The 24,587-nt window shown below is 34.7% G+C and overlaps 3 protein-coding genes across 6 annotated transcripts in view; 1 reads left to right on the forward strand and 2 right to left on the reverse strand.

Annotated features, from left to right (window-relative positions):
* The window catches only part of LOC123701899 (protein tyrosine phosphatase domain-containing protein 1-like), a 36,552-nt gene extending 12,157 nt beyond the window's left edge, over nt 1-24,395 (reverse strand). The window contains exons 1-6 of one of the 4 annotated variants that reach the window (XM_045649510.1): nt 24,202-24,395; nt 23,465-23,625; nt 15,355-15,534; nt 12,997-13,077; nt 11,920-12,035; nt 10,966-11,088 (exon numbers count right to left, since the gene is read on the reverse strand). In XM_045649510.1, coding sequence (XP_045505466.1) covers nt 10,966-11,088; nt 11,920-12,035; nt 12,997-13,077; nt 15,355-15,534; nt 23,465-23,598 — 634 coding nt within the window. In that variant the 5' untranslated portion in view covers nt 23,599-23,625; nt 24,202-24,395. Of the gene's footprint in view, nt 1-10,965; nt 11,089-11,919; nt 12,036-12,996; nt 13,078-15,354; nt 15,535-23,464 lie in introns of all 4 variants that reach the window. The other 3 variants (XM_045649509.1, XM_045649512.1, XM_045649508.1) reach the window with 3 other exon arrangements.
* LOC123701902 (retinol dehydrogenase 12-like) lies at nt 389-2,074 on the forward strand. Its single transcript, XM_045649519.1, has one exon. It carries the CDS (start codon nt 772-774, stop codon nt 1,741-1,743), a length of 972 nt encoding a protein of 323 aa, XP_045505475.1. The 5' UTR covers nt 389-771; the 3' UTR covers nt 1,744-2,074.
* LOC123701907 (retinol dehydrogenase 11-like) lies at nt 8,927-9,961 on the reverse strand. Its single transcript, XM_045649524.1, has one exon. It carries the CDS (start codon nt 9,774-9,776, stop codon nt 9,030-9,032), a length of 747 nt encoding a protein of 248 aa, XP_045505480.1. The 5' UTR covers nt 9,777-9,961; the 3' UTR covers nt 8,927-9,029.
* Nucleotides 24,396-24,587: the final 192 nt, after the last annotated feature.

Raw genomic sequence — 24,587 nt, forward strand, 5'->3', positions numbered from 1 at the left:
TTTAAAGTGAAACGCATCAAATATGCCTTCGTGTGTGTTATGATATTGCACAAATAATACAAATAATACGGAAAAGTGCAAAGGAATACTTTCATCGGTAAGTACCTAGTTAACTAGATAATAATTTTTAAAACTTAGTTAGAGCAAAAAAATGGCGCTCAGATTTTGTTCGTGGCGTCTCCTCCATGTGTAGTAATATTATCTCAATGCCATAAAATTGCTACGCTGCTTCGTAAAAGAGTGACAAACAAACCCGTTTGTATTAATATTGAACTTTGTATAGTATGGAAAACTTATTCATTCAACTTTAAGCTGGCGAGGTCAGTCACTATGTGCTAAACATAGTTTAGTATAGTTTATAGCGCAGGTTCTCAGTGCCATATTATTAAAAAAGAAAACAAAGTTTAGACCTAAGGTCTCTAACCTCTACCTCTAAACTCTATATTAAAATAATAAATTATTGCTACGTGTTTAAAAATCAAAGCGTTGATGTAGTGTTTTATTTATTTGGCCCCAATTAACGTTCACCCATCGTTAAAAACTAATTAGATAGGTAGGTATATTTTTCAATGGAATTGGTTAAATAATTCTCTTTAAAATCTCTATTATAGGAAACATTAATTAATCTACCGTGAATCACAACTACAAAAAGTATATTGTATAAGACGTGATAACGGAATAGTTAAACGAGATGTTGGAATTATTTATTTCGACTCATGCTTTATCACTTCACAACAGACTTAGTAATCGACCGCTAGCTCGTGAGGCACAATGTCGATGTTTATATTTAGTATCGTTTACATGTTACATGTGTTATTCTATATAATTGTGACTTTATTTCTTTTTATCATTGGATTTCGGCTTTATTTCCAACCAGTGAAAGAAGTGTGTAGATGTAAGACGAAGCTTAACGGGAAGGTGGCTCTAGTGACGGGAGGGAACTCGGGCATCGGGCTGGAGACGGCCAGGGAGCTGGCGAGCCGCGGGGCGAAGGTCATCATAGCGAGTAGAGACGTCGCCCGGTCCGCGGCAGCCGTCAGCGACATCATCAGCACCACGGCCAACCCGCACGTACATCACAAACACCTGGACCTCTCCAAATTTAAAAGCGTTAGGCAGCTCGCCGAAGATATCAACAAAAGCGCAGATCCGCTGCATATTTTGGTTAACAATGCTGGAGTCAGCAGTCTAGAGAATCGTCTCACTGAAGATGGAATTGACAGGATCATGCAGATCAATCATTTTGGACATGCTCTGTTAACTCATTTGTTATTGGATAAGTTGAAGGAATCAGCTCCGAGCCGGATCGTCGTTGTATCTTCATTCCTGCATTATTTAACTAAATTGGATGTAAATGATATAGCCGCGAAAAAGAAGTCTCATTACATGGTGAGGTATAATAATAGTAAGCTATTAAATATATTATGGGTGCGAGCGCTCGCCAAGCGGTTACCAAAGGGTGTGACTGTCAATTGCTTGCACCCTGGTGTGGTGAGCACCAACATGTTCCAAAAAGTACCACCGTGGCTAGGTTATATTGTTGGAAATTTTGTAGCGATATTTTTTAAGGTTCCAAAGGAGGGAGCACAAACGGTCATACATTTATGTCTAAGTCCTGAATTTGAGAAACAATCTGGTGCATATTATGTGGAGTGTCAGTTAAGAAAACCTTCGAAAGTGGCACAAGATGAGGATTTATCGGAAGCTGTATGGCAGAAAACTATCGAGTTGATCAAACAATGATTTTGTACAATTAATTGGATCTATAATATGTGAGATATTAATAGGTATGTACGGCTCTACGAGGTCATTGATAGTCATATCAAGGGACTTATTATTGTTATATTAACTTAATTGTTGTTAAATTGTTCATGTTATAACAATAATAATTAATAATGTGTATATACTTAGATATATAAAAGTTAATCATTATGTTTAGTTTAAGGTTATTGATTTGTTCTTAGAAATTATCTAAGCAATAAATATTTTACTGTAAAAATATGTGTTAATAACATATCTAGGTAACACACACAGATAATTTTGTTATTTTGAGACGAATAAATGTTTTTTTTTATTTGTGTTTTTTTATGCATAGATAACTATGCCTATACCTACCATAGACAATCCAGCTAGCTTGATAATTGAGTTGATAACTGTATCATTGTATGTGGGTAATACATATTTTTGATTTCTGTATTTTTTATCAGAAATAATTAGTCTTCATTTAGGTATATAGAGTTTTTCGATTCATAGCATATTTACATTATATTTTTCTATGTTTTCTCATATCATGCAACTATATTATGTAATTTGAAATCTCAGTAGGTAAGTAGTAAGTACCTACACGTGTAGTTATTAACAAAGATTTAGGGCCGATTTTTCAATCCTTGGTTATAACTTATTCGTTGAAAGTTTCAAAAATGTATTCTAATTATAAATGTATTTGACACTAAGATTTGACAGTGTACAAGTGACATTTTAATATTAGGTATAGTGTAATACTTTATTGGACGGTAAGTCTTGAAAAATCGGCCCTTAATTGTCGTAAAGTGAAAATTTTGACAATCAGGTTCAAACCAGACGAATAACACATAGGTAATTCAATTTTAATTAGAATGAAATCACCTAATTTACATAATAAATAGATGAATAAATTTACTGATAGAATAATTACATTTTGATTTGAATCAACGCACAAAAATTGAAAACGTTATTTGAATACAAAATATGTAAGTATGGTAATTGATGTCAATGACTCGATAACATTAAAGACAGAAACCAGTAACCACAACAATTATTTGTTATCTAAGGCATGAAGGAGGAAGCATAAGGATCCTGTATTTCCCTTTTTAATTGCTGAAAGAGTCTTGTTGAAAATAAAATATGAGTAGTTAGGCATAAGCTTTGAGTCTAATGATAACCTGATAAAAATATAAAATACTAGCTTTCCGCCTCTTCGCCCGCGCTTTCAAATAAACACCCGCATAGTTCCCGTTCCCGTGGGATTTCCGGGATAAAACCTATCCTATGTGTTAATCCAAGTTACCCTCTATATAACATTTAGTTACTAAAATAAAACATTTGATTTTGGTAATTGTTACATGTAATTAAGTAATTAACTATCATTTTAATAATACATAATAAAATATTGTTATTATTTGGCGCAGAAACATGGTCGTTCACAAAGGGCCTGATAAACAAATTAAGAGTGACCCAACGAGCTATGGAGAGAGCAATGCTCGGAATTTCTCTGCGCGACAAGATCCGCAATACGGAAATTCGCAGACGAACCAAGGTAACCGACATTGCTCTCAGAGTCTCCAAACTAAAATGGCAGTGGGCAGGCCACATAGCGCGCAGGACCGATGCTCGTTGGGGAATGCAGGTCCTTGAATGGCGACCACGAACCGGACGGCGCACTGTTGGTCGCCCTCCAACTAGGTGGTCGGATGATATAGTCAAGACAGCTGGACGCAGATGGCTGACCAAAGCCAAAGACCGGCAACTGTGGCACATTATGGGGGAGGCCTTCGTCCAACAGTGGACTTATCCGGGCTGAATGGATGGATGGATGGATGGATTATTTAATTCATCAAAATTATTATATATTTTTTTTCTTACTATCGACCAATTTACCTACTCATAAATTTTATATCAAATTTTATATTCATGATGAAAACGAGTGGTAAGCCTTGGACCAGTTGGCAAGAATCTTAAACATACCTATATTTATTTAAAAAAATTAGCTAGGTACCTAAGTACGTAGGTATGTGAAAAGCCCCGTCCGATTAGGGCCCTTCTGGCCTCCTCCACTCAAGCGACAGCCCAAGCCGAGGTTCGAGATCCCCGTCAAGGGGGGACGCCCTTGTGCATGTCGCTACCAGGGTGAACCTTCAGTTCGCCCCCGCGTCCGCGTTAAAATGTAGAAGCCCTTCTGGCTAACATTGAGAGACACCACAAAAAAAAAAAAAAATGTGAAAAGCCTTTTATTAGTGTTGTAGTATGGTCATTGCATATAATTATATTATTATTAGTTATTCGTTCATTTATCCTATTGGTATGTCAGTACTAAGTAAGTATTATGTGATTAAGCTTAATGGCTATAACTAAACCAGAAACCTATAAGTTATATCTTACAGTTACATATACAATGTTTTGTGCAAGTTTGTATTTATATTTAAAAGTATCTATGTGATATCTAGCACAATATTATATACTAGGTTTCCGCGCGCGGCTTCGCCCGCGCTGTCAAAGAAAAACCCGTATAGTTCTCGTTCCCGTGGGATTTCCGGGATTGCGTCATTTTCCCGGGATAAAAAGTAGCCTATGTCCTTTCTCGGGTATCAAAATATCTCCATACCAAACATGAAAATTGGTTCAGTAGTTTAGGCGTGATTGAGTAACAGACAGACAGAGTTACTTTCGCATTTTTATTATTAAGTATGGATATATATCTGTCAACAGTGTATCTATAAAGTAAATTACTAGTCTTAAAATGGACTGTTTTCTATGAGATATAATTGAAAATATTGAAGTTTTCTTGCACTGAAATTGTCCCCTTTTAATACTGAAACGTTCGGAAATATAGGTACTATCTCCATAGTTTATTATAATTGGATAATAAAATGAATATTATGTAAATAGACCAGTTATCAATAGTGAATCGGACTTGCACTCAATTCTTAGTGCATTCGCACTTGTCCTCATTATGTTTAATAATAACTACATAATATAAAAAGTCGCTTTCCACCGTGTGTGTCTGTATGCTTAGATTTTAAAAATAAGCAACAAATTTTGATCCCTATCGAAAATTCTAAAAATTATATTCTTTAATAGATGTAAGATACAAGTTATCTACGAAGTTAGGAAGCTCTACTTACAATGAAGCTCTACTTATAATGAAGCTCTACCTATATTAAAATAATAAATTATTGCTACGTATCTAGACACGCGGCAGCGTGTCAAGCCGAGGTCAAGCGAAGAGAACTGGCGAGCAGCAGCCGTGTGTATATTTACACGAACCATTTGGAGCCACTTTTCACCCCCTTATAACTCGAAAACTATTTAAGTTAAATAAACCATACATACATATGTACATATGAAGAGGACCTCAAGATAAACAAGAACCTAAAATTTCATAAATACAGATTAAACAGTTGCGTAGATATTAATATCCAAAAATCGCCATAATTTGATGAGGCTAGTTTTACATACTGTTTATATTTTGTGAGGTTCTAAAAACTAGCCTCATCAAATTATGGGGTTCAATAGGTCATTAGTTGTTTGCTTTGTGAAAATAATTATATTATTCAAATTAAAAAAGTTATATTTTGGAATAAACATTGTTCTCTAAGGGAAAATAAAACAATTGAGTTTTCAGTCAACCTAAGAACTTAATACATCTTTGTAAATAAATTTCTGGACTGTCTGCAGAACTTGGCAGTTGGCACACATTTAGATCTCATTTCTTTTTTTGGCAAATTAAGTCAACGATTGAACTCGGCTCCAAATTTTACATTTATGTTTTTGGTGGGTTTAAAACAAACAAAGCGTTGTAGTCTTTTATTTATTTAGGCTGGTTAATTATTAACCTATTCACCCATAGATATATTTCTCAATTGAATTTTAATCAAGTAGACATAGTAATTCTTTTAAAAATACCTATCTAATATGGGAAACATTAATTAACTAGGTATCGTAAATCACATCTATCAGTAAAAGTTATAACAATTACAAACGTGCTGAATAGTTAAACGAGACGTTGGAATTATTTACGTCGACTCATATTTTATCACTTCACAACAGACTTAGTAATCGACCGCTAGCTCGTGAGGCACAATGTCGATGTTTATATTTAATATCGTTTACCTATTACAAGTGTTATTCTATATAATCGTGACTTTATTTTTTATTATCATTGGATGTCGGCTTTATTTCCAACCAGTGAAAGAAGTGTGTAGATGTAAGACGAAGCTTAACGGGAAGGTGGCTCTAGTGACGGGAGGGAACTCGGGCATCGGGCTGGAGACGGCCAGGGAGCTGGCGAGCCGCGGGGCGAAGGTCATCATAGCGAGCAGAGACGTCGCCCGGTCCGCGGCAGCCGTCAGCGACATCATCAGCACCACGGGCAACCCGCACGTACATCACAAACACTTGGACCTCTCCAAATTTAAAAGCGTTAGGCAGCTTGCCGAAGATATCAACAAAAGCGCAGATCCTCTGCATATTTTGGTTAACAATGCTGGTGTCGGCAGTCTAGAGAATCGTCTCACTGAAGATGGAATTGACAAGATCATGCAGATCAATCATTTTGGACATGCTCTGTTAACTCATTTGTTATTGGATAAGTTGAAAGAATCAGCTCCGAGCCGGATCGTCGTTGTATCTTCACTCCTGCATTATGTATCTAAATTGGATTTAAATGATTTAGCCGCGAAAAAGAAGTCTCATTACATGGTGAGGTACACTAATAGTAAGCTATTAAATATACTATGGGTGCGAGCGCTTGCCAAGCGGTTACCAAAGGGTGTGACTGTCAATTGCTTGCACCCTGGTTTGGTGAGCACTAACATATTCCAAAAATTACCACCGTGGCTAAGTTATATTGCTGGAAATGTTATTGCGATATTTTTTAAGGTTCCAAAGGAGGGAGCACAAACGGTCATACATTTATGTCTAAGTCCTGAATTTGAGGAACAATCTGGAGGATATTATATGGAGTGTCAGTTAAGGAAACCTTCGAAAGTGGCGCAAGATGAGGATTTATCGGAAGCCGTATGGCAGAAAACTATGGAGTTGATCAAACAATGATTTTGTACAATTAATTGGATCTATAATATGTGAGATATTAATATAGGTATGTACGGCTCTACGAGGTTAATCAAGGCACTTATTATTGTTATATTTTTTACTTCATTGTTGTTAAATTGTTCATGTTCTAACAGTAATAATTAATAATGTGCGTAGACCCTATTAAATCGTTGCGTAGACCTGTATAAGTGTAAAGTTTAAATAGAAGTTTTTAATATTTATAAGTATTGTATATTTATAGGTACTTCATTTCAGTTCTCAATAAATATTTATATTTATTTATAAAAAGAATGTGATATTTGTACATAAAAATATGTTCAGTGCATAAGTTTATAAAGATCCTAAGATCTCTATATTTATGTACAACATCATTATAAATATCCCAATATAGAACAGGAAATTCCATAAATAATAATATTTAAACTGGTTTGTAAACGAAACCTAACACACAGATAATTTTACGTTGAGACAAATAAATGTTTTTTTTTTATTTGTGTCATTTATTTTATCTAAGTAAGTCATTTAATTTGTTTTATATATAACTGATAATTGCAGTAATATGATTACTGTATTCGCAGATACAGAAATTATTGTAATTGGTCTAGAAAATTGACGTAGAGTTTCTTAGTACAACCACAGAATAAGTAGGTACATTGAGTAGATTCTTGTAAAATACATTCTTATTTCATATCTATTTCATATTAATTTATTGTCATCAATTTTTTCTTATTTATCATGCAACTATAGGTGATATCAGTAAGTAAGTAGTAGGTACCTACTTAACCTACACGTGTAGTTATTGACAAACATTGTATGAGTGTAGTAATTGTAGTAGGGTTTTGACAATCCGGTACAAACCAGACTTATTATTATTATTGCCAATAAATAAATTTTAATTAAAATGAAATCACCTGATTTACAGAATAAATAGACTAATAACTTTACTTATAAAATAAAATTTGATTTGAATCAACGCACAAAAATTTAAAACGTAATTTAAATTTTTACGGGGTGAAACCGCACGGAGCAGCTAATCTATACTAATATTATAAAGCTGAAGAGTTTGTTTGTTTGTTTGAACGCGCTAATCTGAAGAACTACTGGTCCGATTTGAAAAAAAATTCTTTTGGTGTTGGATAGCCCGTTTATCAATGAAGGCTATAATATATCATCACGCTAAGACCACGCGGAGCGCAGCTAAGTAGTTGAAAATAAAGTAGTTACTAGTTAGGCATAATATAATTACTTTGAGTCTAATGATAAGGAACCTGATAAAAATATAAAACTTACCTATGTCAAACGTGTGTATGTATTATGTGTCTATCCAATTAACATCATTGAGCCGATGTAATCGGAAAAATATTTGTTATCTATACCTACCATTAGTTACTGGCAAATAGTTTAGTCTTGTTGCCATGATAAACGAAAAAAAAAAAAAAACAATATCATTTTCATATCGTTAAAACGTTTTTTCCATAGATTTTAGTTATTGTTACATGTAATTAACTATCATTTTAATAAATCATAATAAAATATTATTATTATTTTAATACATCAAAATTATATTTCCTATTACAAAACCTTTTATCCATTGAAGTAAACCATAAAATTTGATATTTTTTCTTTTTATCGACCAACTTACTCATATAAATGTGGATATCTAATTTTATATTCATGATGAAAACGAGTGGTAACTGGTAAGCCTTGGAACAGTTGGCAAGAATCTTAAACGTTGGGATTGATATGCTAAGCGACTGCTTTATTATTATAAGTAATTAATCATCGTGTTTGATAAAAAATAGAAGCTTGTACATTATATTGGTGAAGAATTGTATAATATAGCCTCTACTAGAAGAAGTTTTTATTTGTATAGAGGTACACTTAGATATAAAAATTAAACAAAAGACTGTTCAAAGAAGCCTAAACTTAAGATAAAGGTAAGTAGTTTAATTTTATTCTTAAAATTTTCATAAGAACTTGGGCGTCACTTCAGTCTATCATTTATCACTTTCCATGATTCTTCCCAAACTTTTTCGACTAAATCTTCATTCTCAGCAGTTTTAGAGGCTGATCGCAAACGACATTCTGTGAAATAGCCCCCCGATATTCCCTCTAATTCTGGAGAAATACACAAATGGATTACTGTTTGAGCTCCTTCTTTTGACGTCTTAAAAAATAATTCGATTATTTTAAGTACAATTGCCTTTCTCTTCATTCTTTTATAAATACCTATCCGTTTTTACTACGCCAGGATGCAACGAATTTGCTGTAACACCCTTCGGCAAACGCTTCGCTAACGCTTTCGCCCACATAATGTTAAACAATTTACTGTTTGCGTATCGTGTCAAAGGATTTACAACATTCTTACCGATTAAGTCAGAAAAATCTAGCTTTGCTCTCTGGTGTAAAAGAGAAGAGACGAAAATAATCCGACTTGATGCTGATGCCTTTAATTTATCTATTAGCAAATCAGTGAGAAGAGCGGGACCAAAATGATTAATTTGCATTGACATTTCTATCCCATCTTCAGATAATTTAGGTTTGGTACCAGCCATGCCAGCATTATTGACTAGTATATGAAGTTCATCTTCATTTTTGTTGAAGTCTTCAGCGAATGTTCGTATGCTACCAAATTTGGAGAGGTCCAAGTGTTTGTGATGTACGTGCGGGTTGCCCGTGGTGCTGATGATGTCGCTGACGGCTGCCGCGGACCGGGCGACGTCTCTGCTCGCTATGATGACCTTCGCCCCGCGGCTCGCCAGCTCCCTGGCCGTCTCCAGCCCGATGCCCGAGTTCCCTCCCGTCACTAGAGCCACCTTCCCGTTAAGCTTCGTCTTACATCTACACACTTCTTTCACTGGTTGGAAATAAAGCCGACATCCAAGGATAAATAGAAAAAATAAAACAATTAAGAAAAATAGAGTTTTGATTATAGTAATAATTGTGAAAGTAATAAATGACCACATGTTATTAGTAATACAGTTGAAATACTCATATAGGAATTATTAAAACGGACGCATCGCAAGTCGCAACGCATAATATTATGAGAGCCGTATTTTGTCAATTGAGGGTCCTGACTTTATGGCCCCAATAAGGTAGGTAGATAGTATAATCTACACTAATATTATAAAGAGGAAAACTTTGTTTGTTTGTTTGTTTGTATGATTGTTACGAACAGGCTCATAAACTACTGGACCGATTTTGATGAAATTTGGCACAGACAATCTTTAGACCCTGAGAAAGAACATAGGCTACGTTTTATTGCGAAATATGTACCACGGGCGAAGCCGGGGCGGACCGCTAGTAATTAATATACAAGTAGGAATGTTGAGATGAAAAATTGCAATACTGATATATACCAGCTATTTCTTCCTTGTTCTCATACGTTTATGTTTATTAACAACGTTTAAAATCAATTAGAACTAAAATTATTACCTGTACATTGTACAAGTAAAAATCACCATTATGATTTACGCATGTAAATCCATACTAATATTATAAATGCGAAAGTAACTCTGTCTGTCTGTCTGTCTGTTACTCAATCACGCTTAAACTACTGAACCAATTTGCATGAAATTTGGTATGGAGATATTTTGATACCCGAGAAAGGACATAGGCTACCTTTTATTGTGAAATATGAACCACGGGCGAAGCCTGGGCGGACCACTAGTATAATATAAAAAAGCTAGATTTCGTCCCTGTGATATTTAAATGTAAACTGTAGAGTTCATAAGGTTGGGGCGGAAGTTTTTAGGATTCCATACCGAAACGGTAAAACGGGACTCTATTACTGAGACTTCGTTGGTTGTCTATCTGTCTGTCTCCAAACTATATATCTCATAAGCCGTGATAGCTAGAAAGCTGAAATTTTCACAATTAATGATGTATTTCTGTTGCCGCTATAACAAAAAATACTAAAAATTAAAGTGGGGTCCCTATGGTACGGAACCCTTCGTGCTCGAGTCCAACTCGCACTTGGCTGGTTTTTTAAATATTGGTGCTAGTGAAGCCTCCCGGCTTTGCTTTAATAGCTTGTTCGTGTATGTTTGTTTGGATTTATTAAGTAATTTAAGATACTTATGTACTTATAAACCGACTTTACATATAGATAGCCTATGAATGGATTTAAATTCTTCTGTTATTATAATAAGTTACCTGCATGACAGTGTATGGCGACTCGACCCTCTTGTAAGGCAAAAGAGAGGACTTTCGCCATGTCCAGTAGACCGCTGAGACTCGCTTCCCCGTAGTCCGGCCAAGCAAAGTTGTAGTAGTATACTAGTAAAGAGAAAATGTTATAAAGATCTTGAATACCTACTTTATTTCATGTTAAGGCTAGCTAACGGCCAACTGATGTTATTTACCACCTTAAACACTTTTAAAGACAAATACGTTCTCTACTAGGTACTCTGTATTTGTTTAATGTTATAGAAAGAGCAGCCAGAGTTAGTAGTTAGTAGTTATAGTATTTTTTATCTGTGGTAGTAACAAGTATTGACAGTCAGTTGCACCAGGGTAGTTACAGTAGTTACCTCCAAATTATAATATGTAATCTATACATACATATAATAAATCTGTAGAAGGGTCAATTCTGTATATTGAAAATATTGAATTAATTGATTAAGAACCAATTAAATCAATCCAAGCTGTAAAACAGCTTACATAACTCAAAAAATATTTATGTAGAGTTCTTAGAATCGATTTTGTAATAACTAGGTACCACATAATATTATAGTATGACAATAAAAAGAACAAAAATTATTTCGCTACGGCAAACAGTTTATACTGATGCAAGTAAGGGGATTTAATTCCCTCATTTATTTATTTTCTGATATTGAAAAATGTCAATTATTTGTGAACAACTATTTGACCCGAGCACAGTGTTCTAGTTAAAGGACAGGTAAGTTCTAAGACCTAAGTTCGCGGGTAGGTTAAATTTTTCAAGTTTTTACTTAGTCAATAGGTATCCTCATCCAAGCGGAGAGAGATCTTAAACTAAAAACCATTAAAAATCTATCCCCTTCATTCTCGAGGTATATATATATATGGAACAAATAGACTTACTTTTATAAAAATAGATGGATAATAATCTAGGTAAATAATACTTACTATCACTAGCCATGAATATAACAGGGTCATATGTGAACCCGGACTTGGTGAGAGGAGGTCCACAGCTCGCGTGTTCCCCGGCCATCTGAAGATTGATTACCGTTCGGATGCCCCAGCTGAAATATAACCTATTTATTTACTAGCTGTGCCTTGCGGTTTTATACCAATAGTGTTCCGCACCTATTGGTCTTAGCGTGATGATCGCCTTCCCCGATAAATAGGCTATCTAACAGTGAAACAATTTTTCAAATCGGAACAGTAGTTTTTGAGATTAGCGCGTTCAAACAAAGAAACAAACTCTTAAGAAGTAAGTTAGTTAAGTAAGTAGAAAGTTTTGATAGCTGAACCCTGCCAAGCTAGTCGCCAGGCCATGCAGTTCATATATGTGTCACACAGTTCATTATCATTGTGTGCAATAGGTTTAATTATGCTAATGTAATCGATAGGTTTTTTCCAACTTCTTTTACAAGGTTAATCGTAGTAACAAGAAGGTAGGTATCATATTATTGATGAATAATGATTTATTTAGGGGCTAGGGCCGATTTTTCAATCCTTGGATAAAATTTATTCGTCGAATAACGTATTAAAATTAAACTACGATTTCAAAAATGTATTCTATTTGTCCGTAAGTACTTGACAGTTTACAGGTGATATTTTAATATGTTCGTGTACTTAATACTTTATTAGACGGATACATTTTAACCAAGGATTGAAAAATCGGCCCCTAACAAAATAACTCTTTTGAAAATGAAAGCCGTCAAGCGGATAACTAAACTTTATTTTCTGTATTTTGTATACGATTGGCGGCCATGGCTTATGGACCATTTCTGCCAAGCAACCTAAAGATAAAAGGTAGTAAATCATCAAATGTGACTTTGTAACTGTTAACATATTACTTGTGCATTTGTGCTCTAAGAGCTAGCGCGCAAGAGCAACTTTTGTCTCCGCAACTATTTTGTGGGGAGTTGCGTCGCTACGTGCGCGCACTTTCTTACTACCGCAGAGTTGATGGGAGAGAAAAAATAGTTTCGGAGACAAAAGTTGCTCTTGCGCGCTAGCTCACTTTATGAAAATAACCTGTGAAATTGCTGTATAATATTTCTAGCTGCAATTCCCGTGGTGCTGGGTCGCGCCATCGCCAGAATGTCGTCCGTGACCCTGAAATACATTTTACATAATATTTTGTTTGTAGTGAACTTGGTAGTTATTATTTTACTTCGATAATACAATTTACATTACTATCTACTTACTAGAATCGACGTTAGTGAAAGGGTCTTATAGGTCTTATTTTATAAAATACTAGCTTACCGCCTGCGCCCCGCGGCTTCGCCCGCTTTGTCTAAAACCCAATAAATTATATACTAAAACTTTTCTCTTGAATCACTCTATCTATTAAAAAAAAACAGCATCAAAATCCGTAGCGTAGTTTTAAAGATTTAAGCATACTAAGGGACAGAGAAAGCGACTTTGTTTTATACTATGTAGTGAAGTCTCTACATTTTTCTAAGAATCACTTATCCCGAGATATGAAGATTTCAATTTTAAAGAAAATTGAAGCTATTGCGATCGCATCTATCTATCTTGAATACCTATGGTATAAAGTTATATAGATAATATATAACTTTCCGGTAACGGTTCCACCACCTACCCTTTTTTATAGTCGGTTATGATTAATTATTACTATTAGCAGCGGCCGGCGAGTGCCAGAAGCGATTCGCTTTTTAAAAAAGAAACAAAAATGGTCGCATTTCGTGAAATGGCCAAATGTGGATGACCAAATCGTGAAACGTTGACGATTTAAAGATCTGGCCAAACTAAATTGGCCATTTCATGAAATGAGCAAATCTACGATATGGCCACGACATATTGATGATAATTACTTGTAATTAAACATTGAACAGACATTGATGTTGATATCGCATGAAATTATTGTATTGTCGCCGGTCCTTCGTACAAAGTTTGAATTAAATCTATCCTTTAGGAGTGGGTCACAATCAGAGCCTGTTTCTGGCGTTATAATATGTTGTAACTTCAAACTTGTAAATCTATACTTATACATATTATAAAGCTGAAGAGTTTGTGTGTTTGTTTGTTTGTATGTATGTTTGTTTGTTTGTTTGTTTGAACGCGCTAATCTCGGGAACTACTGGTCCGATTTGAAAAATTCTTTCTGTGTTAGATAGCCCATTTATCGAGGAAGGTTATAGGCTATATTTCATTACGCTACGGGCAACGGGAGTGGAGCCACGGGGGTGAAACCGCGCGGAGCAGCTAGTAATTAATAAGGGTGCATTAAGACCAACGAACATAGAGCTAGAGCGCCTAGAGTAAGCGAACACTCGTATTCAATTAGAACATTGCATAGGTATATAATATTTTCGAACCTACTATGAGCAACGAAAGAATGCTCTATGCCTATGCTAAAAGAATTTGCTCGTTTGATATAAATGCACCCTTATAAGTACTAACTACCAAAATATAAATGGCTATATACCTATAGTTTTATTACACACTAGCTTATAAATGTTATAATTATTATTCAGAGGTAATCATATGTTTCTATTTCTCGGTAATATTAAAATCGATCCATATTTTCTATAACATTCTCGACGATTTTTTAGGTCTAATTTTATTTTAATCGATCAATTTGATATTATATAACCGTTTACCGTACAGTATTCACGGTGAAATACAATACAGTATTAAACTAAGATAAATGCACCATAAATCGAAAAAAACTCATTGTTTTTGGTTAACGATGTATTCAAACGTAGTATAATTAGCTGCTTATTATTTTAGTTTAGGTCAACTAACAAACATTATAGTACTGACGCAGGTACATTATTCTTGTAAATTTAAAAATTCTTTACCCTGAATTATACATGATTCGCGTGACTTCCGTCCTCACTCATTTCAATATGAGTAAGTAGGTACTAGGTACTCATTATTTTGCTAGTTAGGTATGACCGCAAAAAATATTTGAATACGACTTTTAAATGCTTTATTCCGCTCATTGAAATTTTTGTTACCTTAAAGTTTTTGTTACGAGTTATTTTATTTCTAGTTTTTATAAAAGTAATATTTTTTATAAATTGAAAATTAATGTAAGTATTTCATATTATTTGAGTGGACCATTATTATAAAAAATAACGCCTCACATTTTGTAATTAGCAATAACGACTTCAATCGTAATTGCTAACTACAAAATATGTAGAGACATTCAAGATGTTTAAATAAGATAGAGTCATTGGAAACCGATATTTTCCATTAATTATAAATTGTATTTAATGATTTACAATATAAATAAAACAAGAACATAACTGGTAGAACCATATTGTATCGAGTATATAATGAAAATTAGTATATGCTGTAGTAAACTATAAACAAGGTGAAAAGCACATCTTTAAAACCTGGTTAAACTTCTACAAATCTTACCAATCAGAATACAATCCCTGTATAGCCGACGACTTCTGCGACGGCAGTTCATACTTGCATCTAGAACCGCCACAGAACAACGCACATTGCAAGCCAGATGGTGTGTTCGTGCGTAGCGCCTCACTGAGGGGGCTGTATTGCGCAGATGGGGGGCGGTTAATCCGGCGACGGTTTTCTTTCCTGAAATAAGAGGTTGTCTTTAGAAACGTAGTTGGACTGTGCTATTTGAATGATGTATATTGTAATGGATATTGATGATATGCTTTATTATAATTGCAAATTAAAGGTACTTAGTGTGCTTTATCATTGAGGAAAAGCTATGTAATCGTCACTTTTTTTCATTACACACACACATACAGAACAAATAATATGAGCCGAAAAACTAATATAAAAATATGAAATGCTTATTTTTGTAACATTTAAAATTGATGATCTCCTATTCATATCTAGGATAAGGATCTCTTTATAAGTGGATTATAAGGCAAAAAAAAAAAGAATTCAAATCAGTCGTTCTTCGCTTCGCTTTATTCAAATAACCCGTCGTTTAGAAAAATCTCAATTTGAAAAATTTACATTCACATGCTTTTCAATTAGGCAACGAAATTAATCGATTCCCATTCACGAAGCTTATTTTTATAAATTCTATGCCACCAAAAACATAAATGTAAAAATTGGAGCCGAGTTCAATCGTTGACTTAATTTGCCAAAAAAGAATTAATGAGATCTAATTAATGTGTGCCAAGTTCTGCAGACAGTCCAGAATTTTATTTACAAAGATGTATTAAGTTCTTAGGTTGACTGAAAACTCAATTGTTTTATTTTCCCTTAGAGAACAATGTTTATTCCAAAATATAACTTTTTTAATTTGAATAATATAATTATTTTCACAAAGCAAACAACTAATGACCTATTGAACCCCATAATTTGATGAGGCTAGTTTTTAGAACCTCACAAAATATAAACAGTATGTAAAACTAGCCTCATCAAATTATGGGGTTCAATAGGTCATTAGTTGTTTGCTTTGTGAAAATAATTATATTATTCAAATTAAAAAAGTTATATTTTGGAATAAACATTGTTCTCTAAGGGAAAATAAAACAATTGAGTTTTCAGTCAACCTAAGAACTTAATACATCTTTGTAAATAAAATTCTGGACTGTCTGCAGAACTTGGCACACATTAATTAGATCTCATTTCTTTTTTGGCAAATTAAGTCAACGATTGAACTCGGCTCCAATTTTTACATTTATGTTTTTGGTGGCATATCATTACTTTTTGTACAGAAAATTACTCTGCAAATTTGATTTACTTTATGAATATATTACTTTTATACACGATTTTGTTGTTATATATTTTTTCTTGCGGTTTCTTTGTATTATTTTCTATATTTTCTTGTATGTTATGAATGTCAGCGCACATTGCCCCGTCATTATCTGCAATTTTTTAAACTCGTTTTTTGTTTAAAAGATTACATGATTTTCTAAACATCCAGCGTGAATTTGTACACATACTATTACAAAGATGCAAAGATCGTTGTAGAAGAATCGTCGCCTTACTCCATGACGTTACGGTATTGCCATGACGCGATTTTGAAATTTTACTCTAAACGCGCCTAAAGATGCTTCACTTATAAGTATTAATATTACGCAAATAAAATCATTCCGACCTTCGACGAAGCCTTCTTCCATTACACTGAAATTAAAACTAAACTAAACACTCATAAATAAAGAATAAATAAATGTGAATATGTAAAATTATATATTATTGTTACCTGTATGAGCAATATTTTTATTACAATTTTCTTTTATTTTACGTTTAATAACAGTTTTGAATAAAGAAATCATGCAATCGAAGTAATCCGCCCTAGCGATACTAGCGCGAGTGAGTGTGATGTCAGAGGCGCATCGAATCTACAGATGTTTCGCGCTAAAATATGTAAACTTCAATAATCTATATCTCAGTCATTTATTGATGGATTTCAAAATTTTTTTCGGCCACTGACTAGTTTTGATCTATTTTTTAAGACTAGTAAGGTGAATATAATATTTTCTATTTTTATAAACTTTTCCATTTTTTCATACAAACAAAATTAATGTCATTGAAAAAAAAATTAAATACAGATAAATTCAGTATTTTCTGATTTTTTCCTTTGTATACTCACTATTACCTAGTTGATTACAAAATTTGAACTTTCTAGGTCATCTGGAAGTGGGTTAGGTTTTGTATATGTCTATAAGTCAGTCAGTCTTAAAAATTGCGATTTTTGGATATTAATATCTACGCAACTGTTTAATCTGTATTTATGAAATTTAAGGTTCTTGTTTATCTTGAGGTCCTCTTGATATGTACCAAATTTGGTTTATTTAACTTAAATAGTTTTCGAGTTATAAGGGGGTGAAAAGTGGCTCGAAATGGTTCGTGTAAATATACACACGGCTGCTGCTCGCCAGTTCTCTTCGCTTGAACTCGGCTTGACACGCTGCCGCGTGTCTAGATAGAACTATATAAAGTCCCTAATGATCCAATCACGTGTGGTTTATCACGTTTGAGTTCCCCTTGTAACCTTTCATGATAATTTCTTCGTGTGTCGAATTAATGATGCATCCCTAATTTTTCTACACGCTGGATTTTATTATTTACTAGCAGTCCGCCCCGGCTTTGCTCGTGATAAATCGATAGCCTATAACCTTGAACCTTCCTCAATAAATGGGCTATCTAACACTGAAAGAATTATTAAAATCAGACCAGTAGTTCTTGAGATTAGTGTGTTCAAACAAACAAACTATTTTTTTTTAATAAGCCGTATATTGTTTTTATATAAATAAATATATTGAAATATTATACGTTTGTTTTATTTGTTGTTCTAGCACCTAATAACCTTAGAGTATGTACTAATAATAATAAGAGACTTATACCACCAACATTGCTGGGTCTATACTCCAAGCTTCCTTTAATACATTACTAGCTTTCCACCCGCAGCTTCGCCCGCGCAGTCAAAGAAAAACCCGCATAGTTCCTGTTCCCGTGGGATTTCCGGGATAAAACCTATCCTATTTCCCGGGGTAAAAAGTAGCCTATGTCCTTTCTCGGGTATCAAAATATGTCCATACCAAATTTCATGTAAATTGGTTCAGTAGTTTAGGCGTGATTGAGTAACAGACAGACAGACAGACAGACAGACAGAGTTACTTTCGCATTTATAATATTAGTATGGATTATTTACAGATATTTCCGGTTACATTCGTTGTATTGATTGCTTAAATACATTTGAAGATAGAGAAGAAGTCACTAATTAATTACCTACTTACTCAAAATAGCGTAATGCCCAATGCTTTTGAATCCTAAAGTTGAACGAAAAAATCCTGCTCTACCTCTCTATTAAAGTCAGAATAAAACTATAAAGTTTTATATCCATACTAATATTATAAATGCGAAAGTAACTCTGTCTGTCTGTCTGTTACTCAATCACGCCTTAACTACTGAACCAATTTGCATGAAATTTGGTATACCTAGAGATATTTTGATACCCGAGAAAGGACATAGGATAGGTTTTATCCCGGAAATCCTACGGGAACCGGTTTTTCTTTGAAAACGCGGGCGAAGCCGCGGGCGGAAAGCTAGTTAACATATAAATATATATTAAAAAGATTATATACGAACCTGTTTAAAAAATGGAATTTTCTATAATTAGAGAGGTTGATGCTCGATTTTCTACGTTTAGTTAATTTGGACATTTCCAACGTGGGGTAGGAACCACGGACAAGGGTGTACTGTCGTGTTTAATGTTTTACCCCTAAGCCCTAAGTGGTATGCGTTGATAAAATGACAAATGAATGTAGGGTCAGCAAATTAATGATCGAATGGTTGAGGTTAAACTGTAACGTTTGTTTTTTCTAGTCATGCTTAGAAAAAATTATTAACTGATGTGCAAGGGTGGTTTTCCACCAATAATATTCAAGGGTATGTAGCGAGGAATGTGTTTGTATGTAAACTATTGGTTATTTACAAACACATCGCTTCAAACTTCAAACTAAATGAAGCGATATGATTGGTTCCTTACAAACACATCCCTACGCATCCTCGCACATCTTTGGTAGAAAAGCACCCTAATTGCGGAATGATATTGATAGTGATTACATGAGTGTGACTATCGTAAAATAAATTTTCGAAATAAATAAAGAGCGTGTGTGTTGAGCATACGTGTCAGAAGTGAAACTTCTTTGGCAAGATTCATGTAATCACTACGAAAATCTTTGCCTTACCTACTCTATGACGGCTCTATGACGACTCACAGTATGAGTATTGAGTTCCTTGAAATTTTACTCTCAATGCGATTACAAAATTTCACTACAAAAATTAATTCATGTTCATTTGAGTTTCGACACATAAATATTTCACAAGTAAGTATGCATATCGATAATATGTATTAAGGATTTATCCAAGTGCAAGTATAGAGGTGTCTTCAACATTCGTTGAATTTTATGAAAAAATCAACTCAGTAAATTTATTTTTCGTCAGACAATAGACATTTCTAAATATCGAAATTGAAGTTGTTTTGTTGACGTTACATCCGCATATTTATATTGTGGTGAATAAACAAACGCTATAACATGTGACAATATTGACTGAAGTAGACAAATATAGCTTTTTGGTCGAGTGCAAGCTCAAGGTATATTTTTAAGTATGAAATTATCTATATGAAGGCCTAGTACCTATTATTTAGACACGGGTGCATAGTATTCTATAGTATTGGATGTAGGTACAGTACAGCTAACATAACAAGTGATAACCGCGCGCGTTAAAAACAACCGACTTCAAACTTGCACTTGAAAAAATGCCCATAAAATAAAAACTACTGGGCTTATCCGAATAAAATTTTTATGGGACCAATTCGACACCATCCCGCATCGAACAAAAAAAGAATCACGTAATCGGTTCAGAAACCTCGGAGTAATCGGTGTACATACATAAAAAAAAACATACCGGCCGAATTGATAACCTCCTCCTTTTTTTAAGTCGGTTAAAAAGGTGAACATGATTTCATCTCTGGTTAAGTTCGAGAAAACTCAAGTAGGAACCGACTTTGAGCCTATAATTGCAAAATTAAGCAGGATTACCTGCTCTACCATAGCCATAAAGTGGAAATTCCAATCACAAGTCTGGTTGTTGCTTTATCATAAGGACTATACAGTCATAATCTGTTCCAAGATATTATATTTCTGCATCAAATTTCATTAAAATCAATGCAACTGTTTTGACTTTAAAGCACGTAAAAGGCCCAAGTCCGATTGGTGACATTTAAAAGGAAACAAACTTATTATGGGCTTATGGCTCTAAATCACCTGTAAGTGTAATCGCTAAAGTAAATTACCTGGTTTCGTGTCCCTAAAAATAATCGTGACCTATTTTTGAGTAGCGTGATTCGTACAGGGCCAATTCTTATTATAACGAAAATGTCACGGATAAAGGCCAGAGTATCGTGGCGATATTGTTTCTTTATTTTGGAATCATTTGTTATAAATATTTTATTTTAGGGTGTCAATAAGGGTACTAACGTATTCTCACAATCCTCGACCTAAGGTAGCCTGGAAGTGATCGCTGTTTTAGTGATAAGACCGCCTTTGTACGTATTTGTAGTGACTGGTCTGTGTCTTTATCATTGTTTCCTTGTTTTTGTGCAAATTACGTGTTTTCAGTCATTTATTCATACTAACTACAAACACTAGGTTAACACTGGCCACTAGGTACTATGATAATACATAACAAGAATGAAAAATAGCGTATCCATAAATATGTAGTCGATGTTCCGTTGATAGTACGGGCACAGAATTGAAATGGTTCCTAAAACTGACCTACTCGTAAAATGTTTCTATTAATAATTAAATATTTATTAATTCATTCAACTCTATTTTAATAATATAATCTTTCTTCTATGTTCAGGTTGCTGGCTGATAACAGATTGTGTTTAATTTTTTTTAATTTAGTTTGGTGGTGAATTGACCCAGTTAATTTGTCTTTATCCATATTTTAACTATGTAATTGTTTTCGGTAATAAAACAGCTGTATTATTAAATGCTATTAATATTAATGTGATGTGCGTGAGCGTGATTACTTGGCAGCTAATTATAAATGTATTGTTGTTGTACGAAGGACGTTTTCTTACGTACAAAAACTAACTAACACCCGTTATGTCTACATTTGGGTTTTTGCCTACATTTTTCTTGGTGTTGCTAATCTCTCAACAATTTCAATAATCTGGGAACTCTATTCTGCCCAATAATTGTTTTTTTTTGTTATTTGATCAAATAGCTTTTATTTAATTGAGACAATGATTATATAGTCTTCAGTAATTGTATCGATAATTGTGAATTATGTGGTGTAAAATAATATGGTTCATTCATTCAATTGTACAACAATTATCTAATTAGCGTGAATGAAAACAATTTAAAAAAAAACATACATAATAATAAACTCAATGCATACCTACAAATAATTTTTATGCTTTATCGAGTGTTAACAAGTGTAAGGAATACAAGTAAAGTTTACATAATATAAATAAAAATAGAATACAAGTAAGTTTGACGACGCGGTTGGCGCAGTGGTAAAGTAACTGCCTACTGAGCCGACGGTCCCGGGTTCGATCCCCGGTCAGGGCAAATATTTGTGTGATGAACTCAATTATTTGTTCTTGGGTCTGGGTGTTATTATGTATATATGTATTTATTAAATATTATATTTATCGTCGCCTAGTACCCACAACACAAGCCTTAATTGAGCTTACTGTGGGACTAGGACCTAGGTCGATTTGTGTAATAATGTCCTATAATATTTATTTATTATTTATTGGGGGGGCAAGTATCTCGCCTCGCGGCGGTGTTTTAAACAACTCCGGCTGAGTGGCCAGACGGCCGGAGCCTAGGGCGATTGAGTGAGAAACCTGCGGACTATCCGAGCGTTGTCCAGCAGGACTGCCCGCTGTATCCCCACTGTCATGGGCTTTACCGGTAAATCCAACCTCCTTAAATATTGTTTTAAGGAGGAAGGAATCAGCCCATTGGTGGACACAACTATGGGGATTATCTCGGCAGACACACCGCCCCACATCTCGACAACCTCATGCGCCAGATCCAGATATTTGAGCCGTTTATCTGAATCGGCCTTAACAAGATTGTCGTCATGTGGGATAGTGATGTCTACCAAGAAAATCCTGGAAGTTGCTAGGTCCATCACCACAATATCAGGTCTATTCGCTAGAATAGTCCTGTCTGTGATGATGGGCCGATCCCAGTACAATTTGGCACGGTTATTTTCCAGGACCGGCTCCGGCGCGTACTTGTAATAAGGCACTTTTCCGACAAGAAGGCCATACTTCAGAGCGAGCTCTTGGTGGATAATCCTAGCTGCTAGGTTATGCCTGTGCAAGTACTCAGTGTTGGCAAGCATGGAACAACCGGAAGTAACATGTCGGAGAGTTTCTCCAGGACGGTGACACATACGACATAAGTCCTGGGTCCCGTCCTTTATGATGTACCTCCGATAATTGTTCGTCTTAACCACCTGATCCTGTATCGCACAGACAAAACCCTCGGTTTCCCCAAAGAGGTCACCGAAACGCAGCCAGTGCACGGAGGACAAGAAATCTACATGAGGTTCATGCAGAATCCTGTGAAACCTACCATGTAGCTCTTTCTCTTTCCATATGGCCTCTCTGTCGGAAATGCTGAGCACCGCCGGCTTTTGCCAGTCCTTTTTGGCCAGGGATAGGGGAGTGAGTCCTTTGTCACATTCTATGACTTCAGCATGGATTGCATGACTAACCTTTGCAAGGAAATAGTCTCTGAGTTTGCATATCTCCCGATTGTGCAGCGATTGGGCACTTAACATGCCACGACCACCGCACCTTCTAGGGATATACAGCCTCATCACTGACGATTTCGGGTGATGCAACCGATGCAGAGTCATAGTTGTGCGGACTTTCCGGTCCAGGGCGTTCAGTTCGGTCTGAGTCCACTTGAGTACGCCAAATGTGTACAGGAGAACGGGCATGACCCAGGTATTAGGTTAATTTATTTATTATTAAAGTTTTATTTTTTAAGTTTTGTAGTCTTACCTTTTGCTGTTAGAACCATCGGGCGCGACTCTACGTCTTTTCCGTCGACACAGTCGCGCGATGTGACCACAGCCTAATCTCTCCCATAGAGGCGGATTTCTCTCCTCCGCGGATTCAATTATATCGCCGTTCATTGCTTTTTTTTTTAATTGCGAATGTAACTACAGAATATATGGGTTAAGTTTTTACATAATCCTATGGGGAAACCAGCACAATATTTATATAAAAAATAAACGCGAATTCTGATGAGCTTTAAGTTACAAAAATTATTCAAACCACATTTTTGTTGAGTGTAGAGTTTTGTTGATTGACGAATAATTTAACTTTTTGTAAATATGTAAATAGAATATCGATAGTATTGAACATCCTCGATAGATAGTTTGTTTTTAGAAAAATATACCTAGACAAATTGTTGATTCGCGTGTTAGCCTGCTTGCCATTTCTAATTATGTATTGAATTTTTAACTAATTTGATACGACACGATCGATAATTCCTATTGAACTGGCATTACAAACAATTAATGAATGTGCATACGAATACAAATGAATATTTTCTCAAAAATGTATTAGAATTATTCAATTAATGTTAAATATACGTTTCAGAAATAGCAAATATAAGATATTATTTAAGATATTTTAAGAAGTCTCAGCACTATTGTTTTCGCTTATTTCCCTTTTTAAAATGAAATTTGATTTCATTTATGTTTATGTGAAAATTTACAAGGTTTACTGATTACCTTATAACTACATGCTTCTCCTACTAGAGTTAAAAAAGATTTACTTTTTATTATATACACAACAATATACCCTAGTAGTAGTGTACCTATAAAAAATATATATTTGAACACAAAAGTACACACGTAACAGTTTACGCGCGAAATATTACAAATTTTAGCGCCTGCGATCAAAGCTAAGGCAAAGAGGTGACTGATCGCCGTTGCTATATAATATCGACTTCACAAGGAAACAGGGTGCGTGCATATTAGCATTAATATTAAGGTGCTGTAAGCAAGGGGATTACAGAAAGGTTGTACGAATCAATTACTTGCCGTCTGTCGAATATTTTTATTGAGGAGTTTGAAAATAATTTACTACCTAACTATATGAATATGGATTTCGGTTG

The sequence above is a fragment of the Colias croceus genome, chromosome 22 (genome assembly GCF_905220415.1).
Source record: "Colias croceus chromosome 22, ilColCroc2.1".
Classification (NCBI taxonomy): Eukaryota; Metazoa; Arthropoda; class Insecta; order Lepidoptera; family Pieridae; genus Colias; species Colias croceus.

What these genes read in the sequence shown, in the direction of transcription:
- LOC123701902 (XM_045649519.1), top strand. Translation starts at nt 772, where the DNA reads ATGTCGATGTTTATATTTAGTATCGTTTACATGTTACATGTGTTATTC.
- LOC123701907 (XM_045649524.1), bottom strand. Translation starts at nt 9,776, where the DNA reads ATGTGGTCATTTATTACTTTCACAATTATTACTATAATCAAAACTCTA.